The following is a 23,289-nucleotide window of genomic DNA, read 5'->3' as shown; positions in this document are numbered from 1 at the left end:
TTTGTTCCCTAATGGTGATACTGTTTTCCAAGATGATAGATCCCCTGTTCATACAGCTCACATCATCTGGGACTGGTCTTGTGAGCCGAGGATGAATTTTTTCATCTCCCCTCGCCACCACAGTCACCAGATCTCAATGTTATTGAGCCTTTGTGGTCTACTTTAGAGAGAAGGGTTTGTGATCACTATCCACTTCCATCATTGTTACAATAACTTGGTGTTACTTTGCAGGAAGAATGTTATAAGAATCCACTGAAAATCATACAGGACCTGTATTTATCCATTCTGAGATGACTGGAAGCTGTTTAGAATCCCAATGGACTTCCTACGCCATATCAAGCATGGTAATGTGTTGTGCTTGGTTTCCACATTTTGTCCATGCCCTCTACATATTCTGAAAACCACTGTGATGATGATGATGATGATTTTGGTTTCAGGGTGCTCAATGGCATGGCCTTCAGCACCCATACAAATTCCCAATTTTTTCACTTTCCAATCTCCCCAGTTCTTGAATGACAATGAAATGATGAGGACTACACAAACACCCAATTCCCACGTAGAGAAAATCCCCAACCCAGCTGGTAAACCACTGTGAAGTGCATGGCAAAAGGTACCAGTATAGTAAAACATCTTTCGGTTTCCTACAGTCTGATCGTTTATGGAATGAGAAAAGAGCGGCTACTTCATTGTCTCTGTATGTACCATAATTAGTCTACAGCCCCTACAGGAATGATCTGTGTGAGGCTGAAGAATATCTCCATATTCTTCATTTAATACTGCTTCCTGAAGTTGGCACTCAGGGAATAATATGCATTTATTTCCAAGTGTCTGCCAATTATAGTTATTCAGAATTCTGTGACACCATCCTATGAGTTAAAACAAACCTGTGATTGTTCATGTCCCCCTTCCTTATATATGTTCAGTATCTCCTGTTAGTCCTATATGGTATGGATCCCACACACTTGAGCAATGTTCTACAACAGGACACGCAAGTGGTTTGTAAGCACTCTCGTTTTGTGGGCTGACTCTACTTCTGCAGCATCCTGCCAATGACCTGAAGTCTGCCACCTGTTTTACCTATGACTGAGCTTAACTGAGCATTCTATTTCATATCCCTATAAACAGTTACGCACCGCTATTGGAAAGAGCTGGCAGACTCCGAATGTGACACATTGATATTATAATCATGGGATACTACTTTCTGCATTTTGTGAAGGGCACAGTTTCACATTTCTGAACATTCCTGTAAATAAGAAGGGCAAAAGAATGGACAGACCCACATTCTTAACATCAGTATGCTAATTCTTGAACATATTATTTATAAGTTTTAATGCAATAAATTTCGTTGAGATAGAAAACTTTTTGTCCACAAATCAGCACATATTTAGAATGCATCACTCTTGCAAAACTCAGCTTGCCCTTTTCTCACACAATATCTTGAAAATTATGAATGAAGGGCAAAAGGCCGCTCCCATATTCCTACATTTCCAGAAAGTGTTTGACATGGCGCACTGATGCAAACTGTTAACAAATATGTGAGTGGCTTGAAGGCTTCTGAAGTAATAGAACTTCATGGTGAGTGTGCATGAGGGACTAGGGTATCATCAGGAGTGCTCAGGCAAATGTGATAAGAGTGTTCTTATTCTCTATGTAATTGAATGATCTGAGGGACAGGTTAGGCAACAATGTGTGACTGTTTGCTGATGACACTGTAGTATACAGCAAAGTATCATCATTGAGTAACTGTAAATGAACACAGGACAACCTATGCAGAATTTCTGTTCAGTGTAATGAATGGCAGCTTGCTTTATGTGTAGAAAAATGTAAGTTAATGCAGAAGATTATGAAAACCAATCCCATAATGTTTGAATATAGTACTAGTGGTGTTCTGCTTTACACAGTCACATTGATTAAATATTTAGTTGTAGCACTGCAAAGCAACATGGAATGGAGATAGCACATAAGAATGGTGGTAGGGAAGGCAGTTGGTCTACTTCAGTGGACTGGGAGTGTTTCAGGAAAGTGTAGCTCATCTACAAAGGCATTCGATTACAGAATGCTATTGTGACCCATTCTTGAGCACTGCTCAAGTGTTATGAACCCCACAAGGTCATCAAAACAATTCAGAAGGCTGCTGTTAGACTTGTTACCAGTAGGTTTCATCAACACACAAGTTTCGTGCAAGTGCTTTGTCAACTCAAATGAGAATCCATGGAGGGAAGATGTTCTTTTCATGCAACACTATTGAGAAAAATTACAGAACAGGCATCTGGAGCTGACTGCAGAATGATTCAAATACAGTCAATGTACATTTTGCATAAGGGTCACAAAGGCACAATAAGGGAAATTAGGGCTTGTATGGAGGCATATAGATAATGATTTTTCCCTGACTCCATTTATGAGTGGAATATGTAAGGAAATGATTAGTAGTAGTACATGGCACCCATGATTATACATTACATAGCAGCTTGCGGACATGTATGTCGATGTAGCTGTAGAATCAGCCCAGAACATTTCAAAGTCTCCAAACAGAATTTTCTTAATTTGCTGTCACCCTTCTACATACCTAGTAGGAGTAATGTTTCAGTAAGAAAGAGTGTGACTTTTCTAATTAGTTTATAATTAATCTTGTCTCCTTTAACTCTTTCTTCTATTTTGCCAGATGAAAAAATTTCTGGTTCCAAAAACTCAGAGTGTTACATGATTGATTGTGCATTCTTGTCACTGATGCTGGATGGTGAGTAGAAAAGTGTATGCCTGTCTTCAATTGTAGATTTGTTTTTATAACAATTTTTCTTTTTTAGCCTACATATATGTAGGATGAACTGAACTCCACAAACAGAATTTTGTAGATTGTAGATGGATATTTTCCGAGTACACTGGTGCAAGGGACCTATGGTATCTAGTGGCTGATTACAGAGTAATTGCATTTGATTTGATTTCTTATCACCATTTATCTCTGTATCTGTATTGTGCTCAAGATATCTGCACATCACTAAAAACATTGGTGGTAAGGGCTGTATGCCTTGCTTGGAAACAAACTTATTCCATTCACTCACGGTACTTACCATTGACAACAGCAAAGCCCATTTTGTGATTTAAATAATAAGACTCTGCACTTGTTACATTTTTAATGCATGTTTTGAGAATTTGTTCCCATTAGCATGTGCAAACATTCACATTGGTATTTATGTAAAGTCTATGTGTGTGGTGTTCTGCCTCTTTTGGCCTGCATTTGCCTTTTTGTGATTTTACTGTACTTGGAAAATCAGAAAATATAAATCTTGTGACCTTTTTTTATGTTCTTATGTTATAAAATATTTTTTTCTCTGTGTACATACAGGTACTGTACCTCCTTTGTTGTTCCCACTTTACTCTTTGCCATCAAACTTGCACTCAGTACTGCTCAGTTCTATCTTGTGTTTGTTTTTCTGGCACAGTTAGTTACATGTGAACACAGCATACAGATAGGGTTACTGGTGAAAAGTTGGCAGACATGCACCTCATGTACAGGTTCACTGAATGCAATAGAAGAGCAGCACCACAATGCTATGCAGAGCAGTTTCAGTAGTGACGGCAACCACATCCAAATATATTTGTATCTGTATATAGGCTCTAATGAGAAACTGGAGTCTTCCATGTTGTACATTTTGTTGGTTGCACTTTACAGGCTTTACAGCTGTATTTTTTTAAAAAATGTACACAACATTTTCCCAACTAAGCTGTACTTATTTACACTTCATCTTCATTCCACAACCAGTTTTCACTTTTACGCTGAAAGGTGGAAGGAGTATATATATAGAATCTATACAAGGGAGTTGAACTTGAAGGCAATATTACAGAAATGGAAGAGGATGTAGATGAAAATTGGATGGGAGATATGATACTGCGACAAGAATTTGACAGAGCTCTGAAGGAGCTAAATTGAAACAAGTAGATGACATTCCATCATAACTAGTGATAGCCTTGGGAGAGCCAGCCATGACAAAACTCTTCCACCTGGTGCACATGATATATGAGACAGGAAAAATACCCTCAGACTTCAAGAAGATTGTAGTAATTGCAATTCCAAAGAAAGCAATTGCTGGCAGATGTGAAAATTACTGAACCATCATTTAATAAGGCATGGGTGGAATATACTAACCTGTATTCTTTACAGACAAATGGTAGAACTGGTAGAACCAACCTGAGGGGGAAGATTAGTTTGGATTCCATAGAAATGTTGGAAAACATGAGGCAGTACTAACCCTATGACTTATCTTAGAAGATAGATTGAGAAAAGGCAGACCTAGTTTATAGCATCTATAGACGAAGAGAAAGCTTTTGACAATGTTAACTAGAGCAAAAGCCTATTTACAAGTTGTATAGAAATCAGATGGCATTTTTACGAGTCAGGTGGCATGACAGGGAAGCAGTGGGTGAGAAGGGAGTGGGATTGGGTTATAGTCTCTGCCTGATGCTATTCAATCTGTACACTGAGCAAGCAGTAAAGAAAACCAAAGAAAAATTTTGAGTTGGAATTGAAAGTCCAGGGAGAAGAAATAAAATCCTTGAGGTTTGCTAAGGACAAGGTAATTTTGTCAGAGACAGCAAAAGACATGGATGAGTGACTGAATGGAATGGAGAGTGTCTTGAAAGGAGGATAAAAGAAGAACATCAACAAAAGCAAAATGGGGATAATGGAATGGAGTCGAATTAAATCAGTGGATTATATGGAAACTACATTAGGGAATGAGACACTTAAAATAGTGGATGAGTTTTACTATTTGGGGAGCAAAGTAACTGATGATGGCCAAAGTAGAGAGGATATCAAGTGTAGGCTGGCAATGGCAAGAACATCATTTCTCAAAAAGAGAAATTTGTTAACATCAAATATAGATTAAAGTGTTAGGAATTCTTTTGTGTGTAGAATGCAGTCATATATGTCAGTGAAATGTTGGACAATAAACAAGAAGATAATAGAAGCTTTTTAACTGTGGTGCTACAGATGAATGCTGAAGATTAAGTACATAGATCACCTAACTAAAGAGGAGGTGTACTGAACAGAATTGGGGAGAAAAGAAATTTGTGGCACAAGCAGACTAGAAGACAGGATTGGTTGATATCTGAGACATCATCGGATCACCAATTTAGTACCAGAAGGAAGTAGGAGGGATAAAAATTGTGACCAAGAGATGAATACAGTAAGCAGATTCAGGAGGATGTAGAGTGCAGTAGTTATTCAGTGATGAAGAGGCTCGCACAGGATAGAGTAGATGAACAGTGGCAGCAACAAACCATTATCAAGCTTTTTGACAGGATAAGGTGCCATGCGCATATAAAAGGCTGTGTGTTCATGCGATGTGCTTATGTTCATTTTTGTTTGCAAATTTTATTCTTTTCAATGGTTTGACATATAGTTGGTGCACATATAGTACAGTATGTGCAAAACTAGCTGTGGCATGAAGAAGGAATCTAAATAGATACAGCTTAAGTGGGAAATAATGCATCCATTTTACAAGATTTTCTTGTTCAAGTTCACCCAGTAGATACTCTCAATACGAAAATATACAACTACATTCTACTACTTCAGTGTGTGATGATTTTAGTGCTAACCTGTTTAACAATGTGTTCCTAGTTGTAATATAACGGACTACTGAAACTACCGATACCACCGGCTGGCAAGGTGTGCGGTGCCGTCAATCAACTTCAAGGAGCAAGTGAACTTTAACTACGTAAACATAAAGTGAAATATTATTATTTTGTTACAAAACTGTTAATATGATGATGATAATGAGGTATATTGCCACAGAACTATATTATAAACACTTTTCATTTTTCATACTATGTTTTTCATATACGTATACGTGTGATGTGTAAAATATCAATATACAACCAAGGCTGGCAGTACTGCACAGTTTGTAAGCTCTGTGAACAGGAGCTGGTTGTTGGCGGGTGTAGAGACAATGGGCAGTTGGTGTTGAGACGTCTTGTAATACGCATGCTATGAGAAGGTCAAGGATAGAGGGAACGAAATGATGTATTGGAAAAGCTGTTACATTGAAAATTATTGAATATCGTCATGATCAGCATTTATAAAATAGAAGTTGGAAGTTTAACTATGTGTCAGTTTTTATGCAGCAAAATATACACCCTAAACCTCAAATTGATTTAACAAACAGCGGATGGCGAGATTCATCACTGGACAACAAGCGTGCAACAATGACCAATAAAGGTAAGAAAGTTATATTACTCTAAATTCAAATTGTGATGATACCTATCTTTCTCCATGTCTTCAACCCTGTATGTACTCTGTTGTTAGAACGAACAGCATGATGGGGATGTGTGGTCGACTAGGCACACAGGGAGACCACAGCAGGTTTAAAATGATAATTTGTAGCTTAATATACTACTACTGATAATAATTAATATTTGTCCCCTGGAGAAAGAGGTGCATTACATAGTGTATTGTGACTTAAGTTGTCAGACTGTTTAAGAGCAATCTGTTTGCACAAGACAAATCTGAAATTATGTATTGGATGCTTAGAGTAGAGGAAAATAACATTCTAGGGAACTGACCTAGAGATTCTGATTCCAGAACGTGCAGCATGTGGTCTTTTGCCATTTCTATGAATAAGAGCATTTCTAGTGCATCTTCAGGACCGAGGAGGTGTGAATCTGTCGCCACTGAAGTAAGCACACTGTGTACTAGGTGTCCACTCTTTGCTCCTGTAATGAAATCTGTAAGTAAATTTTTCCACTGGAAAATTGCTTCTTGTTTCAGCAGTGATATCAACTGCCAGGTGTCCTCTCCTGCAAAGAATTAAACAGATAATTTCCATAATTGCTGGTAATAATACATAGTTATTTTTCAAATCACTTACAGTAACAACTAAAACAATGAAATATACACTACAGATTATGAGATTTAAACTCTAAAATGTCAATAAAAATAACCAAGGCATCTGAAGTGTATCTGCCTTGGCTAGGTTATAATGTAGTATGAGATATATGAAATTAGTTTAAGGCTTCATACATGTTTATTTTTTGATTTATTGCTTGTATTTTCAGGTTTTTAGCATTGGCATATGGTTTTGACTGGATAATGGATACTTGTCATTGTTCTTCTTCTTCTCTTTCTTCCTCTTCTGCTGTAAATGCTGTCCTCCAAGAACAATGACAATCAGTAACATGGTATGTTGTTAGCCCATGACTTTTATGACCTGCTTTCTGTGTTCAGTCTGAGCCAGTGGCTTAAGTTCTTTAACCAGGATAATCTTCTATGTCGCAGACTATGTCTGCTATCAATATTTCCTTGAAGTATTTGTTGAAACAAGTTGTATGTGTTATTGTGAATTACAACATATTTGTATTTTCTTTTCTTGCTTGGTATTGAGGATTTATAAATCTTCATTCATATGCCACAGTACTGCCACATTTGTGGATTTATTTGTCCACGGTATTCTTAATTATCTTTTGAGATGCCAACATTTCAAATGTCACCAATTTCTTACCTAATATTACAGTAAGTGTCTATGACTCAACTCCATAGAGTAGCATACTTAACACGTAGCTTCAAAGCAGTCATGTGTAAAATTTAATACTTATGTCATGGCTAGTCAGAACTTTCTTCATTACCTGAAAGAACTGCTAGACTGTTCAATTCTGCAGTGAATTTCTTGAGAGAGGACTCTGATACCATTCATTTGACACCTCAAATATTTACATGATGAAACCCTTTCAATCTTACCATTACCAAATATGAGAGGACTCTGACTTCCACTTCGGATTCTGCTGACAACCATCCACTATGTCTTACTGACATTTAAACAAAACCTCAGGTCATAATTCTCTTCTGTCCCAGCATTTAGTAGTTCTTGCAGATCATCCAACCTGGCTGCAAGTAAGACAGTGTCATCAGCATATCTAATGTTATTGATGATAACTTCATTAACCACCATTCCTCGACTTTTTCCAGAAAGAGCATCTTGGAAAATATTTTCAGAACAGATGTTGAAAAGAAATGAGAAGAGAATGCTGCCATGGTGATCTTCTACCATAATCAATATTGTTTCTGACAGCTAACCATCAACACACACACTAGCAGTTTGCTACCAGTACAGATTTCCAGGAAATCAGATGTCACAACCATCCAGCCTGTCACCTAAGATGTGGATAAGTTGTCATGCTGAACAGTCTCAAAAGCTTTTTCATAATCAATGAAACAAGCATAAAATTTGACATAAATATCACGACATCACTGTATTGATATTAAAGGATTTTTATTTAATTTTGTAATAGGCAATATTATCAATGTCTAATAAAAATAGGGAAGTATGGAGAAGCTCATTGTTTCCAGACTGAAAAATTCTAAAATTTTACATGAACTGTGACTTCTACACAAAACTAAAATTGATTATGAATTTATCTCCACATTGAACTCCCAAATTTATGTGGGTGAGTGTTGAAATTTCATATTAGCAGACTAATTAATGACATTTCAGAAAATGAAAACCAGTGTACTCAATTTGAATTTTAAGTAGTGTTACTGTAATTATGAAACAGAAAATATAATGTTGAAGTTAAAAAGGGGAACCCAAGAAATATTCTATGTTAAATAAATGTAAAATTTTTGCAGTAAGAACAGGTTGTAAATGAACTAGACAACTTGTATCAACTGGAATGCTATGGGAGCCATGTGGGCTTTCTTGTGGTTTCAGACTGAAATGGTGATGGATGACTGTATTTTTTTCTCTGGTATAACAATCTCAAACTGAAACCATCTGATGTAATTTTGTCTTACAAAAGATCCTAGAACATCACTATTTGCTATGAAAGCTACATATTACAGTTTAATCACTAACATTGCTACCTCTATCCCTGGCATGTGGTGACATGGTATAGCTTTTATGCTCCAAGACACACCTTGTTGAGTTATTTATTTCTAAAATTATTAATTCTGAAATTTTTTTTTGGATAGTGAACTTGTAGATAAGTCTCATAAATCGCCCCCTCTTTTCTGTTTGCTACCGGAGAATGTTGAAAAGTATATGGGTAGATCAAATAACTAATGAGGAGATATTGAATGAAATTGGGAGAAATGAAAATTAATGACAGCAAACAAGCTATAGTTTTCTGAGTTCAAAAACATGTAATAAGAATTATTTATAGTGTGAACTCAAGCAGGATGAGGAGATCAGTGTTTAATGTGCTGTCAATAACGAGGTCATTAGAGACAGAGCACAATTTTGGATTAGGGAAGGATGGGAAAGGAAATCAGCCATCCACTTTCAAAGGAACCATCCCAGCATTTGCCTGAAGTGATTTAGGGAAATCCTAAATCAGGATGGCCAGGCACAAGTTTGAAACATCATCCTCCTGAATGCAAGTCCAGTGAAATCAAAAACATCTTGTGGAGGCCTGTTTAGGGACCTGGGGATACTAGTTACTTTTTCCCAATACATTTATTCCTTAATGAAATTTGTCACTAAAAATATTATTTTTCCAGCCCAGCAGCTCATTTCATGGAATCAATACTAGAAATAAGAACAATCTTCAGAAAGCTTTAAAGAAACTTATTTTGGCCCATAAAGTCTTCCATCATTGAGGAGCAAATATATTCTCTAACTTTCAGGCAGCCACACAATGAAATCAGGAAGATCAATCTCAAAAAATATGCCAATGCCATTACTATTACAAGATGTTTAACAGAAGTCCACAAAAATCATTGTGTTAAGGATAGCACTAGTAACAGATGGGTTTTTTGGAGGGAGAGCTTACACTCAATTTCAATTTGAGCCAACAAGGTCCTCCAATTGAATAGAGAGCAAGGGAATTTCAAACATCTGGCCACTGTGTTCTTGGGGTAGCATGGCTTCCTCAAACCCCACATTTAAGGTGAGGCATCTACTTCACTTTAGATACTTTTTGATATGATACACGTATGTATGATCTACAGAATCATTGAAGTGTGCATGGCTATTTGTTGACATACTGGATTTTGCTTCTTGATCTTCAGCCAACATTAGTTTAACGACTTTTCTGACATTTTGGGAAAACATGTCACTGGCATTGTCAAAGATTCACACAATACTGCTGTTGGCAGTTTGAGCTCAAAGCAATGGAGGCTGAATGTTTGACAATGCCAGCCACTCTTGACAACGAAACACCACAAAAATTATCAAACAAACATTGGCCAGAGATCCTGAGATGAAATCCAGCAATGTATATGACACATATAATGATCAATTTTCACTTTGATGAACAGTCTCAATGGAATCATAAAAGAAGCTATTATTATAACATTATTGAGTACTGAGATACAGGTACCAAACTCATTTTTACAAATGAACCTATGCAAATTTTTGGATACAGACCAGTAATTTTACATGAGTTCTGCTGCATTTTATGAATTTTCCTTGAGGTAGTACATTGCCATTCATTTTTTCATTAACAAAAACTATCACAGACATAAAAAATATTTAGAAATTAATAATTCTATGACACTAAATATTTTACAAACAGCATAAGTTAAATGAACCATGTTATATGGGTCCATACCCCCGATCTATGCACACTTCGATTCAATGGTGCTTCATTCAAATGTTCAGAAAGACAATATACACTGAAGCATTTACTGTTGAGAGAAGCACAAGATTCTGTATGGAATTCAGCCCAACAAAAGAAAATCAGGAAGAAAGCTCACAGCATCTAGCAATGTACTGTCTCTGACTTACCCTCTCTGACAGCTCACCATTCATTATCAGCTACCCTCGTTCTCACTACAGGTGAGTCTGAGTGAACTAACATTCCTTTTTAATTTTCCCCTTCTTGTCTCTCTCTCTCTCTCTCTTTCTCTCCTCCCTGAAGAAGGAACTTACTTCAAAAACCTGGGATTGCCTCATGAAGGCAACACTGACCATAAATTCTGTGTCATAATTGATTAATTTTCTTTGCTGAATTTTCCTTTGATACAAATAATTAAGTATACATGCCTTGTTCATTCAAACGTCCTCTTGCAAAAGTGATTAAAGGTGGCTCATATACAGAAGTTTTTGTGCACTTATTTAATTCAACTCCATACAATTTTAGTGCTTTGCTTATCCAGACACGATTTGTGTGTCAGATCAGACACGTTTGTATTTGATCTCAAGTCTTCAGACAACAAACACACACCTAGGAATCTCACTCTTTTCGGATGGAACTGCCTGCAAGTCTCTAGTCTAACTGAATCTAACAGACACTGGGCTGTCTCATACCTGTTAGATGTTTGTTGCCATATTCTGAACAAAGGCAATTCTTGCAGATTGTACCAGTTACTCCAAGCCAGGAAGCAACCACAGAGAAGGCCACAGGTGCATTCTGTGTGCGGTGGAAAAGTACGCTCCTCGTACAGCTCAGGGCGGCACAGGTCAGGTGGCAGGGGCGGTGTTGTGAGTTCACTGTACCAGGGCGAAACTGGGATTTCTGCAAATGAAAATGCATTTTTTATTTTTACAAAATTTAGTGGAATTTTTGTGCTATATTTCCACACACTCTTTCAAATGAAAACATGACTATAATCACCCAAAATGAAAAATACAGCAATATGTATGAATGGTTCATCAAAGAGAAATTCAGAATGCACTCACGAGTAATTGATCGGGTAACGGAAACTGTGAGAATGTAAATAATTTGAGGAGTGAAGGCAACAACTCACCAAATAGTGGAGGTCCCGAGTAATCACAAGGCATATAAATAAAACTGAGACCTTTGTATTTTTTGGAGAAATTATTTTTTGAGCTATGAGTAGATGCAGATACACAGCTGCATGCCGGTACTGCAGCTCTACAGTTCAACTGCAGTGAGGCTTTGTGGCAGGTGGAGTGGACAAGGGAGAAAGTAATTGGAGAGAGGGAGTAAGGGTGTGGGAGAATGGCTGATAGCTCAGAGGGAGAGGCAGCAGTCTTGTAATAGACTTGACTTATGAGACCAGCCACATCATACAGTCAGTTAACAATAGCCACACGATACCTTCTTATATGATGTCAGACCTCCTTTTGCATGGCATTGTACAGCAACTTGACATGGCATGGAGTAAACAAGTTGCTGGAAGTTCCCTACAGAAATACTGAACCATACTGCCATAATCACAAAAGTATTGCCAATGCAGGATTTTGTGTATGAACTGACCTCTCCATTCTTGTTGTGGTCTTCAGTCCTGAGACTGGTTTGATGCAGCTCTCCATGCTACTCCATCCTGTGCAAGCTACTTCATCTCCCAGTACCTACTGCAGCCTACATCCTTCTGAATTTGCTTAGTGTAGTCATCTCTTGGTCTCCCTCTACGATTTTTACCCTCCACGCTGCCCTCCAATACTAAATTGGTGATCCCTTTATGCCTCAGAACATCTCCTACCAACCGATCCCTTCTTCTAGTCAAGTTGTGCCACAAACTTCTCTTCTCCCCAATTCTATTCAATACCTCCTCATTAGTTATGTGATCTACCCATCTAATCTTCAGCATTCTTCTGTAGCACCACATTTTGAAAGCTTCTATTCTCTTCTTGTCTAAACTATTTATCATCCATGTTTCACTTCCGTACATGGCTACACTCCATACAAATACTTTCAGAAACGACTTCCTGACAATTAAATCTATACTCGATGTTAACAAATTTCTCTTCTTCAGAAATGCTTTCCTTGCCATTGCCAGTCTTCATTTTATATCCTCTCTACTTCGACCATCATCAGTTATTTTGCTCCCTAAATAGCAAAACTCCTTTACTACTTTAAGTGTCTCATTTCCTAATCTAATTCCCTCAGCATCACCTGACTTAATTTGACTACATTCCATTATCTTCGTTTTGCTTTTGTTGATGTTCATCTTATAACCTCCTTTCAAGACACTGTCCATTCCGTTCAACTGCTCTTCCAAGTCCTTTGCTGTCTCTGACAGAATTACAATGTCATTGGCGAACCTCAAAGTTTTTATTTCTTCTCCATGGATTTTAATACCTACTCCGAATTTTTCTTTTGCTTCCTTTACTGCTTGCTCAATATACATATTGAATAGCATCGGGGAGAGGCTACAACCCTATCTCACTCCCTTCCCAACCACTGCTTCCCTTTCATGTCCCTCGACTCTTATAACTGCCATCTGCTTTTTGTACAAATTGTAAATAGCCTTTTGCTCCCTGTATTTTACCCCTGCCACCTTCAGAATTTGAACAAGAGTATTCCAGTCAACATTGTCAAAAGCTTTCTCTAAGTCTACAAATGCTAGAAACTTAGGTTTGCCTTTCCTTCATCTTTCTTCTAAGATAAATCGTACGGTCAGTATTGCCTCACATGTTCCAACATTTCTACGGAATCCAAACTGATCTTCCTCGAGGTCAGCTTCTACCAGTTTTTCCATTCATCTGTAAAGAATTCGCGTTAGTATTTTGCAGCTGTGACTTATTAAACTGATAGTTCGGTAATTTTCACATCTGTCAACACCCGCTTTCTTTGGGATTGGAATTATTATATTCTTCTTGAAGTCTGAGGGAATTTTGCCTATCTCATACATCTTGCTCACCAGATGGTAGAGTTTTGTCAGGACTGGCTCTCCCAAGGCTGTCAGTAGTTCTAATGGAATGTAGTCTACTCCTGGGGCCTTGTTTCGACTCAGGTCTTTCAGTGTTCTGTCAAATTCTTCACTTAGTATCATATCTCCCATTTCATCTTCATCTACATCCTCTTCCATTTCCATAATATTGTCCTCAAGAACATCGCCCATGTATAGACCCTCTACATACTCCTTCCACCTTTCTGCTTTCCCTTCTTTGCTTAGAACTGGGTTTCCATCTGAGCTCTTGATATTCATGCAAGTGGTTCTCTTTTGTCCAAAGGTCTCTTTAATTTCCCTGTAGGCAGTATCTATCTTACCCCTAGTGAGATAAGCCTCTACATCCTTACATTTGTCCTCTAGCCATCCCTGCTTATTTTATGAAGGCTTTCACGACCGGATGACATATCTTCTGGTAAACCTTCCGGGATGTAAGGTCCCTGCTTAGCCATTTTGCACTTCCTATCGATCTCATTTTTGTATTCCTTTTTGCCTGCTGCATTATGTCCCATAAATGTTCAATGGGATTCATGTTGGGCAGTCTGGGTGGTGAAATCATTCCCTTGAATTGTTCTGAATGTTCTTCAAACCAGTTGTGATTAACTGTAGCCTTGTAACATGGCACAATGTCATCCACAAAAATTTCATCATTGTTTGGGAATATGAAGTCCATGAATGGTTGAAAATGGTCTCCAAGTACCAGAACATAACCATTTCGAGTCAATGATTGGTTCAGATGGACCAGAGGCTCCAGTGCATTCCACATAAACACAGCCCAGATCGCTGTGGAACTACTGCCAGCTTGCACAATGTCTTGTTGACAGCTTGGGTCCACAGCTTCATGGGGTCTGCACCTCACTCAAAACCTACCCTCAGCTCTTACCAACTGAAATTGGGACTCATCTGTCAAGGCCACATTTTTGCCAGTCACATAGGGTCCAACAGATGTACTCATGAGCTCAGGAGAGGCAATGCAAGCGATGTCATGCTGTCAGCAAAGGCACTCACGTTATTTGTCTGCAGCCATAGCAGATTAATACCAAATTTCACCACGTTGTCCTAACAGATACATTCATTGTCTGTCCCATACTGGTTTCTGTGGTTATTTCATGCAGTATTGCTTGTCTATTAGCAGTGACAACTCTACACAAATACTGTTGCTCTCGGTCAGTGAAAGCCATCGACCACTTCGCTGTCTGTTGTGGAGATAATACCTGAAATTTGGTATTCTTGGCAGACTCTTGGTGCTGTGGATCTTGGAATATTGAATTCCCTAACAATTTCAAAAATAGAATGTCCCATGTGTCTAGCTCCAACTACCATTCAGCATTCCAAGCCTGTTAATTCTCATTGTGCAGCCCAATCACATAAGAAACCTTTTCACACAAATCACCTGAGTACTAGAGCACTCCCCTCTTATTACTACCATCTTTATATGGACACATGGCTATCCTATGACTTTTGTCACCTCAGTGTATACCAGCTCTGCTGGAATTTCTTAGGACAACCACTGACCAGTTGTCCAGCCAAACAAATGGACACTGCCAAACAGTGGCCAAGAGCAGAGTTAGCCACCCAGCAGCATAATACACTGCTGAAAACAACATGCTCTGTTTCAATATTTACTTCACAACTCATGATATATGGATCCTCTGGCACAACATCAACTTCCCTGAACTACTGATGGGAGTTATCCTCAGAACATGGCCTCTGATCTTGTAATCCTCCTTGTCTCACCATCTGTTAGCCCTTGCCCCACACATATCTCCTCCCCTACCCCACAACCCAGCTTCATGCATCCTACAGCAACACTTTCTTCTCCATAATCTCCCATGCCTCTATTCTGTCTCCCCCTCCTGAATGCATTTTCCATGTCACTGTCCTCATGCACTGCACAAACTCACTGATGCCACTGCCTGAGCAGCATTTCTGGTTTTGGTCAAAGATCATTTTGCAGCAAATATTTCTGATGACAGCAAGAGTTACAAACACATGGACACAAGATGCATGTTGGCTCCTGGTCACTTTTTTGTTTGTGTGTGTGTGTGTGTGTGTGTGTGTGTGTGTGTGTGTGTGTGTGTGTGTCAGAGGGAGGGGGGAAGGGGGTGGCGGAACAGTTCTTGTACCTGTCCTCAACCTTACACCCAAAATAAAATTCTTAGCACTTCTTCATAAGAGGATTAAGTTTTTGCAATTTCAGAGCTATCTACAGATATAACAATAAAAAACTACACTTTTTACACAGGTATGGAGTATTTCCACTTCTGTCCTCTTCTGAATTAACACAAACCACAAATTTTCATTAATTTAGTGGAATAAGGAGTCACTTCCAACAATTGTCAGAATTCTTGATGCTGAGATGCAAGTGGAAACAAACACAACATGAGTTTATGTGTTTAAGAATCACTCATTGGCAGTGCTGTCAAACCATCTTCATTTCCTGGATGTAGATTTATGAAGTGACTGTCTGTGTGGTAATTCCCTGTAAATATTTCAGTAAGTCTGCAGAATGTTTAAGTTAAGCCACAGTAGAAAAACTAATATGCAACGTTTTCAAAGATTCCAATAGGCAGAGGGTAGTGTGTCATAAGAAAACTGAGCCAATAACCACAAACTGATTTCATTTCTAAGTTCAGCATCCACAGCATAGAAAAAACAGCACTTGCATTCTTTCAGTCTTTGTAACAAAAATATTGTTGATGAGAGTAACCTGCACCCATTTATTCACCCACAGCACACCACAAGTGATCTGTATCTTCAGCAAATGAGGTTCTATGTAACTGCTAGTAAATTATGGCAGAATGCTTTGAGTATCTCCTAAAATATAAGAGTGATTGTGGAGGCCCCATGTTATCTGACCATAATTTTACTGAGGACGTCTGTATATTGTATCCAGCTTACACCAATCTTGACAGAGTTGTGGGAGGTGGTTTGAGTGGTCCTTGATAAGAATATTTTCACATTTCCTGAAGGCCATGCTATGACACACTGAAACTGTCAACAAACAATGTAAAGTCAATTTGCAGAAGGACACTATGAAAAAACTACTATACATCTTTCAGCCGAAAGGCCTCCACACACACACACACACACACACACACACACACACACACACACACACACACACACACACACAGAGTTATGGCCGGGACTATAGACTGCAATTGTGCCTCATGGGAGAAGTCATCTGCAATTTTCGTTGTGCCTGTCCACTTCTTAATGGCTCCTCTACATTGTGAGTAGCAGTCTGACCTTTTCATAATACTCTTGATACTGTCAGCAAGAAATTCAATTGCTCTTTTGTGTATCTGATCCAGTTAATTCAAGAAGAGATATGCATGGAGCTCAAAATATATGTTATACATTATTATTGCGAGGCAAGTAGTTTTTATCGAATGGCGCACTACACTTCCAGATGACATAGTTACATGACACTACCGTACAACATAGTCACCAAGTCTCTGTAAACAACAAATCATTCAGTTCCTTGACAGCAGAAATCAGCTGTGCAAACGTTCTTGTCATCAGAAAAGCTGAGACTGGTGTGTATCAGTTCCTAGACTGCCTGGACATTGTCACCTGTGTTCGATGTAGATGGCTTCCTAATCAACATTATGTTGGTGTGGCCTCAGCTGAATTGTTGGCACCATTTCACGTTGACTAGATGTAACATTGTATTTAATCCATACACTGCCAGAATTTTACAGTGAATCTGTGTGCAATTTAGAATTGTACTGTCCAATGTACTTCAACAATGGAGTACATTTCCAGCTGCCACATCATTTCACATCAAAACTGTGATGTACCTGTTATCCAAACACTGGCAATGCACCACTCTTGTTGTGCAAACATCTTTGTATGGGACCACGAGTGTAACTTACTTTTTGAAGTCCAGTCATACATAAGATTAAATGTAACTGCGTCAGCCAGGTTATAATGCAGTATGTGCTACAAAGAATTACTGCAGCACATGTTACATGCCTGATTTCCCATTTCTTGCATGTCTTTTCCCGATTTTGGCATTGTCTTATGGTTCTGAGTTTAGATAATGAGTACTATTGTTCCTAAATACAGAATTTTGCTACATTTTATAACTAGATTTTTTTCCATTGTTGGGAGGACTGGAACAGGGTATTTTCAGACTTATGATGCCAGCTGAGAACCTATTGAGTGAGAAGTAGTGGCTCCAAGGTCAAGAAAGCTGAAAACAGTTCGAAGATGATGCGGTTAATCCATGCCCCCAACCTCATCCCCATACTAAACCCAAAAGATGCCACATGACAGGGGATAACATGGTTGTTGGTTGGTACAGAATGTTGCTCTAGGCATGACTGCCTGGTGTGTGTGTGTGTTTGTGTGTGTGTGTGTGTGTGTGTGTGTGTGTTTTCGCCTATCCCCTCCCACTCAGGTTCACAATGTCTTAGTCACACTAATGAAATTAACTGAATTACATATACATTAGGAATTACTGAGCTGTGTGTGTTTTTAATTGTGCACAGTAACCAATTTTGGTATTATTCTGGACACTCCTGAGTGGAATACAAATTATGGAAGCAGTAAAGATAGCAACTTAGCATACAGCTGTTGATAACTTTTGTAATTTTTTAAATATGAAACATAGATGTATGTGTTGGCCAAATTTAACACAAACACACACACAAAATTCAAGCTTTTGCAACCAACAGTTGCTGCATCAGGAAAGAGGGAAGGAGAGGGAAAGACAAAAGGATGTGGGTTTTAAGGGAGAGGGTAAGGAGTCATTCTAATCCCGGGAGCGGAAAGACTTACCTTAGGGGGAGAAAAGGACAGGTATACACTCGCACACACGCACATATCCATCCGCACATATACAATATATATGTCTGTATATGTGCGGATGGATATGTGTGTGTGTGCGAGTGTATACCTGTCCTTTTCTCCCCCTAAGGTAAGTCTTTCCGCTCCCGGGATTAGAATGACTCCTTACCCTCTCCCTTAAAACCCACATCCTTTTGTCTTTCCCTCTCCTTCCCTCTTTCCTGACGAAGCAACCATTGGTTGTGAAAGCTTGAATTTTGTGTGTGTGTTTGTGTTTGTTTATGTGTCTATCAACATGCCAATGCTTTCGTTTGGTAAGTTACATCATTCCACGTGGGAAAAATATATCTAAAAACAAAGATGATGTGACTTACCAAACGAAAGCACTGGCATGTTGATAGACACAAAAACAAGCACAAACGTGTGTATATGTGTGTGTGTGTGTGTGTGTGTGTGTGTGTGTGTGTGTGTGCGTGCACGCACGTGCACCCCCAATCCTTCATCTGTAAGTAATTTGTTGTTTTCCCTATTTTTCTTTGTTTCTTCAACTCTGGAATTTCCATTTTTGTAGTACAGAAAAGTGAAGTTGGAGAATAGTACTGGTATAGTTTCACCGCACACTTACCAAAATCTCAGCAGATGCTTCAGTGATATCACTAGAGACATCCTCACACAGAATATAAGCTAAAAGATTGCAGACATCCAGCGAACTAAATTTCCAGTTTCCTTCCTCTTTTAGCCTTGACAAGACCTGAAACAAACAAACCAAAGCCACATTTTTAAGAAGACAGAAAACCTGACTTTTGAATGTGAAGAAAATTTGTTATGAGAATGATGTTTAACACACACCTGTTACCAGCTTTCTATGAAAAAGTATCTTGGAGTTCATATATGTTTCACTGTGCCTAATATTAAGAAAAGGAGCATTACCATCATTTTAGACCACTTACATTCCTACATATTTCAGGAATCACATGTGTGGAGAAATTACAGTGAAGCAAGGCTACACGGTGTTTCTTTACCCCTGACTGATTAAAAGTGCAAAACTCAGGTCTGCATTCTGATAAAATTTAATAAACGGAGCTAACAGATGAGTCTATGTATTCATGTGTATTTCATATGGTTTGTTTCATATAAAACAAAATCGAGTATAATACTGTGATGTCCATAGCAAACTGTGGTGGCTGCACCTACTGGATGCCAAGTTTGCTGTTTGGCCCATTTATGTCCATAAAGACAGGACATTATACGAACAAAAGGGTATGGTCCCAAAATATTTTGTGGAATGATTATTGTGAACAGATCTTCAGAAAGCAACAACGTGTTCAAAAATGTACATCCAGGATGGAATAACAATACAAATTAGGATAATCTACTAGTCAGCACATAAAGGAGGTGTTGAGTAGCAGACAGGCACATTTAAAAGTACACACACACACTCATGCAAAAGCAACTCACATAGACGACTCCTTACTGGCTGAAAGCTTTATTTGTGACAGTCTTTTTGTTAGCCTATCTGCAACTCAGCACCTCCACTATATGGTGAGTGGCAACTTTTCTTTTCATAATATTGATATGTATATCCTTTGTATCCCATAATTAATTTACTTACAAGTGTGTTTTTGCTTAAAAAATTCTAATTGATTGATTGATGAGTAGAAATATTATTTTAATGTAGTCAATTCTAGCAGTGGATTGGTTTTCTGTATGGAATGTTTAAAGTATTTTAAATTTATTATGATCTACTGTGACAGTCTCATTATGTCCAAAACATTTATACATTTATGAGTCATGATACATTGTTGCTCACCAGATAGAGGAGGCATTGGACAACAAAATATTAATATAATTTAAAGGGCTAATGTATACTGTAGAAATAATACCTCAGACTGAGCAGTAAACACAGCCTAAACTTTATTATATCAAAATATAAATTTTTTTTTGAAATTATGTAAGTGTTACCTAATCAAAATTACAGTAGTTGTGGTGAATGTCTAATGAAAGAAGACGCAGTCAGTTTTAGCTAGGAACAAAATGTAACACCTCAAACTTCATACAGTGGTATGATAGAAAATTATTTTTGAGGTGGTATAAAAGAAATGAAGACTGGGAGTTAATGTTCTGTCAATGATAAGGCCATGAGAGATAGAATGCAAGCTCAGGCTGGGGAAAGAAACTTCAAATGTTCAAATGTGTGTGAAATCTTATGGGATTTAACTGCTAAGGTCATCAGTCCCTAAACTTACACACTACTTAACCTAAATTATCCTAAGGACAAATACATACACCCATGCCCGAGGGAGGACTCAAACCTCCGCCGGGACCAGTCGCACAGTCCATGTCTGCAGCGCCTTAAACTGCTTGGCTAATCCCGTGCAGCAGGGAAAGAAAGAAACTGATTGCATCCTTTTCAAAGGCACCACCCTGCCGTTAGCATTAAGCTGCACTGTCTGGTAAAAATAGTGAGGCACCCAGAACAGGAGGAGGAAAAGAAACTTAATAGGTTGAGATAGTAAGTGATGTTATTACAGTGGTTATGATAAGGATTCCAATTTACAAAGAACTTGTCTGTCTGAGCCCACTTATCAGTATGGCACAGTACCCTCTCTGGTCTGGATGCATGCACTAATTCAGTTTGGAAGGTTGTTGTAATCTCATATCCTGGATACTGACAATGGGACAGAATTGGGATCTGAGGTAGGCACACACATATTCTGTTGAACATATATGGGGATGTTGCTGCCCATGTGTGTACTGCAGCATCATGCAGACAGTTCATAGACACACATGTGATATGTGGTGAACACTGCCCTGTTGAAACATGGCACTCCAGTACCATCGTATAACAAGTAAAACTTGACACAGGATGTCGGTGACATACTGCTGCACTGTCAGAGATCCCTCAATCACTACCAGATGTGTCGTAAATTCATACCCATGGCTCCACACACCATGGTGCCAGAAGTAATACTGCAGTGCCTATAAAAACATTGGAAGAACGAGACCTCTTCCCAGGTTGCCACATTACTCGTTGACAATCCAGCATTTAGTATCTGCACAGGCATACTTCACAGGTCAGCAGTGGCTAGGTAACAACCGGAAAAGAGAACCCCAAGAGAGGAAATGAACTCTACACATATGTCGAGCTACAGCAAGTAGAGCATCCGAAACCATGTAGAGATGTGTGTGGCAATAACTCAGCATGCATCTAGTGCAGGCAGCTAATGACTAAGCACAAAGTGAAAGCTGACACCCACAGTGGATGAATGCAGTGTGAGTGCTGGCCTGCTCTACTTATGTATACCCACATGTAAAAACTTACATCAGTGGATCTGCCTATACTACTCGATGCATGCACACTCTGTGGCAGGTTTCTGGCCTACTCTGCTGTGCTACCCTTGCCAGTTCATCTGCCTCCATCTTGATGTCTGCTAGTGGGGTACTAAATCCCTTGCCCCTGAAAAGGCCATGCAGGGCCAAAAAATGGCCAGGACTGGGCCACAGCCTCTGGCAGAAAAAGAGAGAGAGTGCCGGAGAACACAGCAGCAGAGGCAATGTCAACACCGCCGGATCCCCCAGAAGGCTCGAAGTACATGGAGGCTGTGGCTATGACCTGCCTTTTGGGGGCAGTGGGGAGGAGACCACCTCCGTTAATGAAGGGAGCAAGGATTTAGAAGGGGAGGGGATGAGTTGAAATGAAAAGGCTCCACCTCAGCAGACAGACGCATGAGCCTCACTGGAGTATGAGGCTGCAGAAGGCATGGATGGATTGCAACAGGATGCACTGTGGCAATTGGGAACTCCCCCTCTGGAACAGCATCATGATTTACCCTGTTGTTCACCTAAACAAAAAGCCACAACAGAAATTCCCCAACAGGTGTAGTCCCATCTGATTGGCATAGAGAGTCAACTGCTCCCCTACAATACCAACCATAAAAAAATGCCAACCTTTGTGGCTCACCATGACATCTGGCAGCCACCCCTGCTGCCAGTCAAAACACAAAACATTGAGCAAAAATGGCAGCCCTGGGGAAAATGCGGTGGCCCATAGTCATTCGTGGCATGCACTCATGCTACAACATATCCAGGAGACTCTGTGGCTGGCACCCATGCAAATGTTCTGTCAGGCTGAACCTGATGACTGATGTTGCCTGGTATGTAGCCACAAAACTCGACAACACATCGTGGGAAGAGGCAGACAAAGACTTCTTCATTTGAATCCTGAATGTACACATAAAGAAGTCCACCTCTGAGTTTTAACCCCGGTGAAACATGATGGTAATCAGATCCTGGATGCCACTGTGGATGCAAAAGTCTTCAAACTCACATGGTAAAAACTACCTGCTGTTATCAGACATGGGGGTCTGAGGGGATCCCTCTATGGAAAAAATAATCAACAATGCATGAACAGTGACAGTCTATAACATGGAGGATAGCTTCACTATGTACAGAAAATTGGACAACAGCCTGGCTAGGTGAGGAAAACTGGACAATGCATCGAACACCAACAACCACATGCTGCCCATAAATGGACCACTGAAATTGACATGCACCCTGTCTCAAGGGTGTTCTGGGAGTGGTCTAGGAGACAACTGGTGCAATCTGGTTCTGTTCACAGGACCCACAAGGTCACTCCAGATGTTACAAGTCACAACCGTTCAGTAGATGTGACATAACGCCAACATCTTCGTATAAGTTGTACTCCAGTACGTATGTAGCAACTGCAGTACATGAGGCTGCAACACCAGGGAGACAACCATTTGACAGCATTGTTCCTTTGTGGCAAGCAGGAGGACCTCCAGGACAACAGTGAGACAATCACATTGGAGAAAAAACATATGATTTGCCTGAACCACACCTGAGGAGACCAGCTTGAGCAAGCCCAATTGGACAGCCAAAATGTTTTTCCCAAAAAGAGGGTCAGT

General features: G+C 39.3%; 1 protein-coding gene across 3 annotated transcripts in view; it reads right to left on the bottom strand.

Annotated features, from left to right (window-relative positions):
* LOC126425288 (uncharacterized) overlaps positions 1-23,289 on the bottom strand; it is a 390,004-nt gene that overhangs the window by 154,957 nt on the left and 211,758 nt on the right. For all 3 annotated transcript variants that reach the window (XM_050088259.1, XM_050088260.1, XM_050088261.1), the window contains 3 exons: positions 18,990-19,115; positions 11,238-11,445; positions 6,559-6,792 (listed from right to left, as the gene is read on the bottom strand). In XM_050088259.1, coding sequence (XP_049944216.1) covers positions 6,559-6,792; positions 11,238-11,445; positions 18,990-19,115 — 568 coding nt within the window. The remainder of the gene's footprint in view (positions 1-6,558; positions 6,793-11,237; positions 11,446-18,989; positions 19,116-23,289) is intronic.

This window comes from Schistocerca serialis, chromosome 10 (genome assembly GCF_023864345.2).
Source record: "Schistocerca serialis cubense isolate TAMUIC-IGC-003099 chromosome 10, iqSchSeri2.2, whole genome shotgun sequence".
Taxonomy (NCBI): Eukaryota; Metazoa; Arthropoda; class Insecta; order Orthoptera; family Acrididae; genus Schistocerca; species Schistocerca serialis.
Note: the sequence above shows the minus strand (reverse complement) of the source record. Positions and strands in the feature narration are given on the sequence as shown.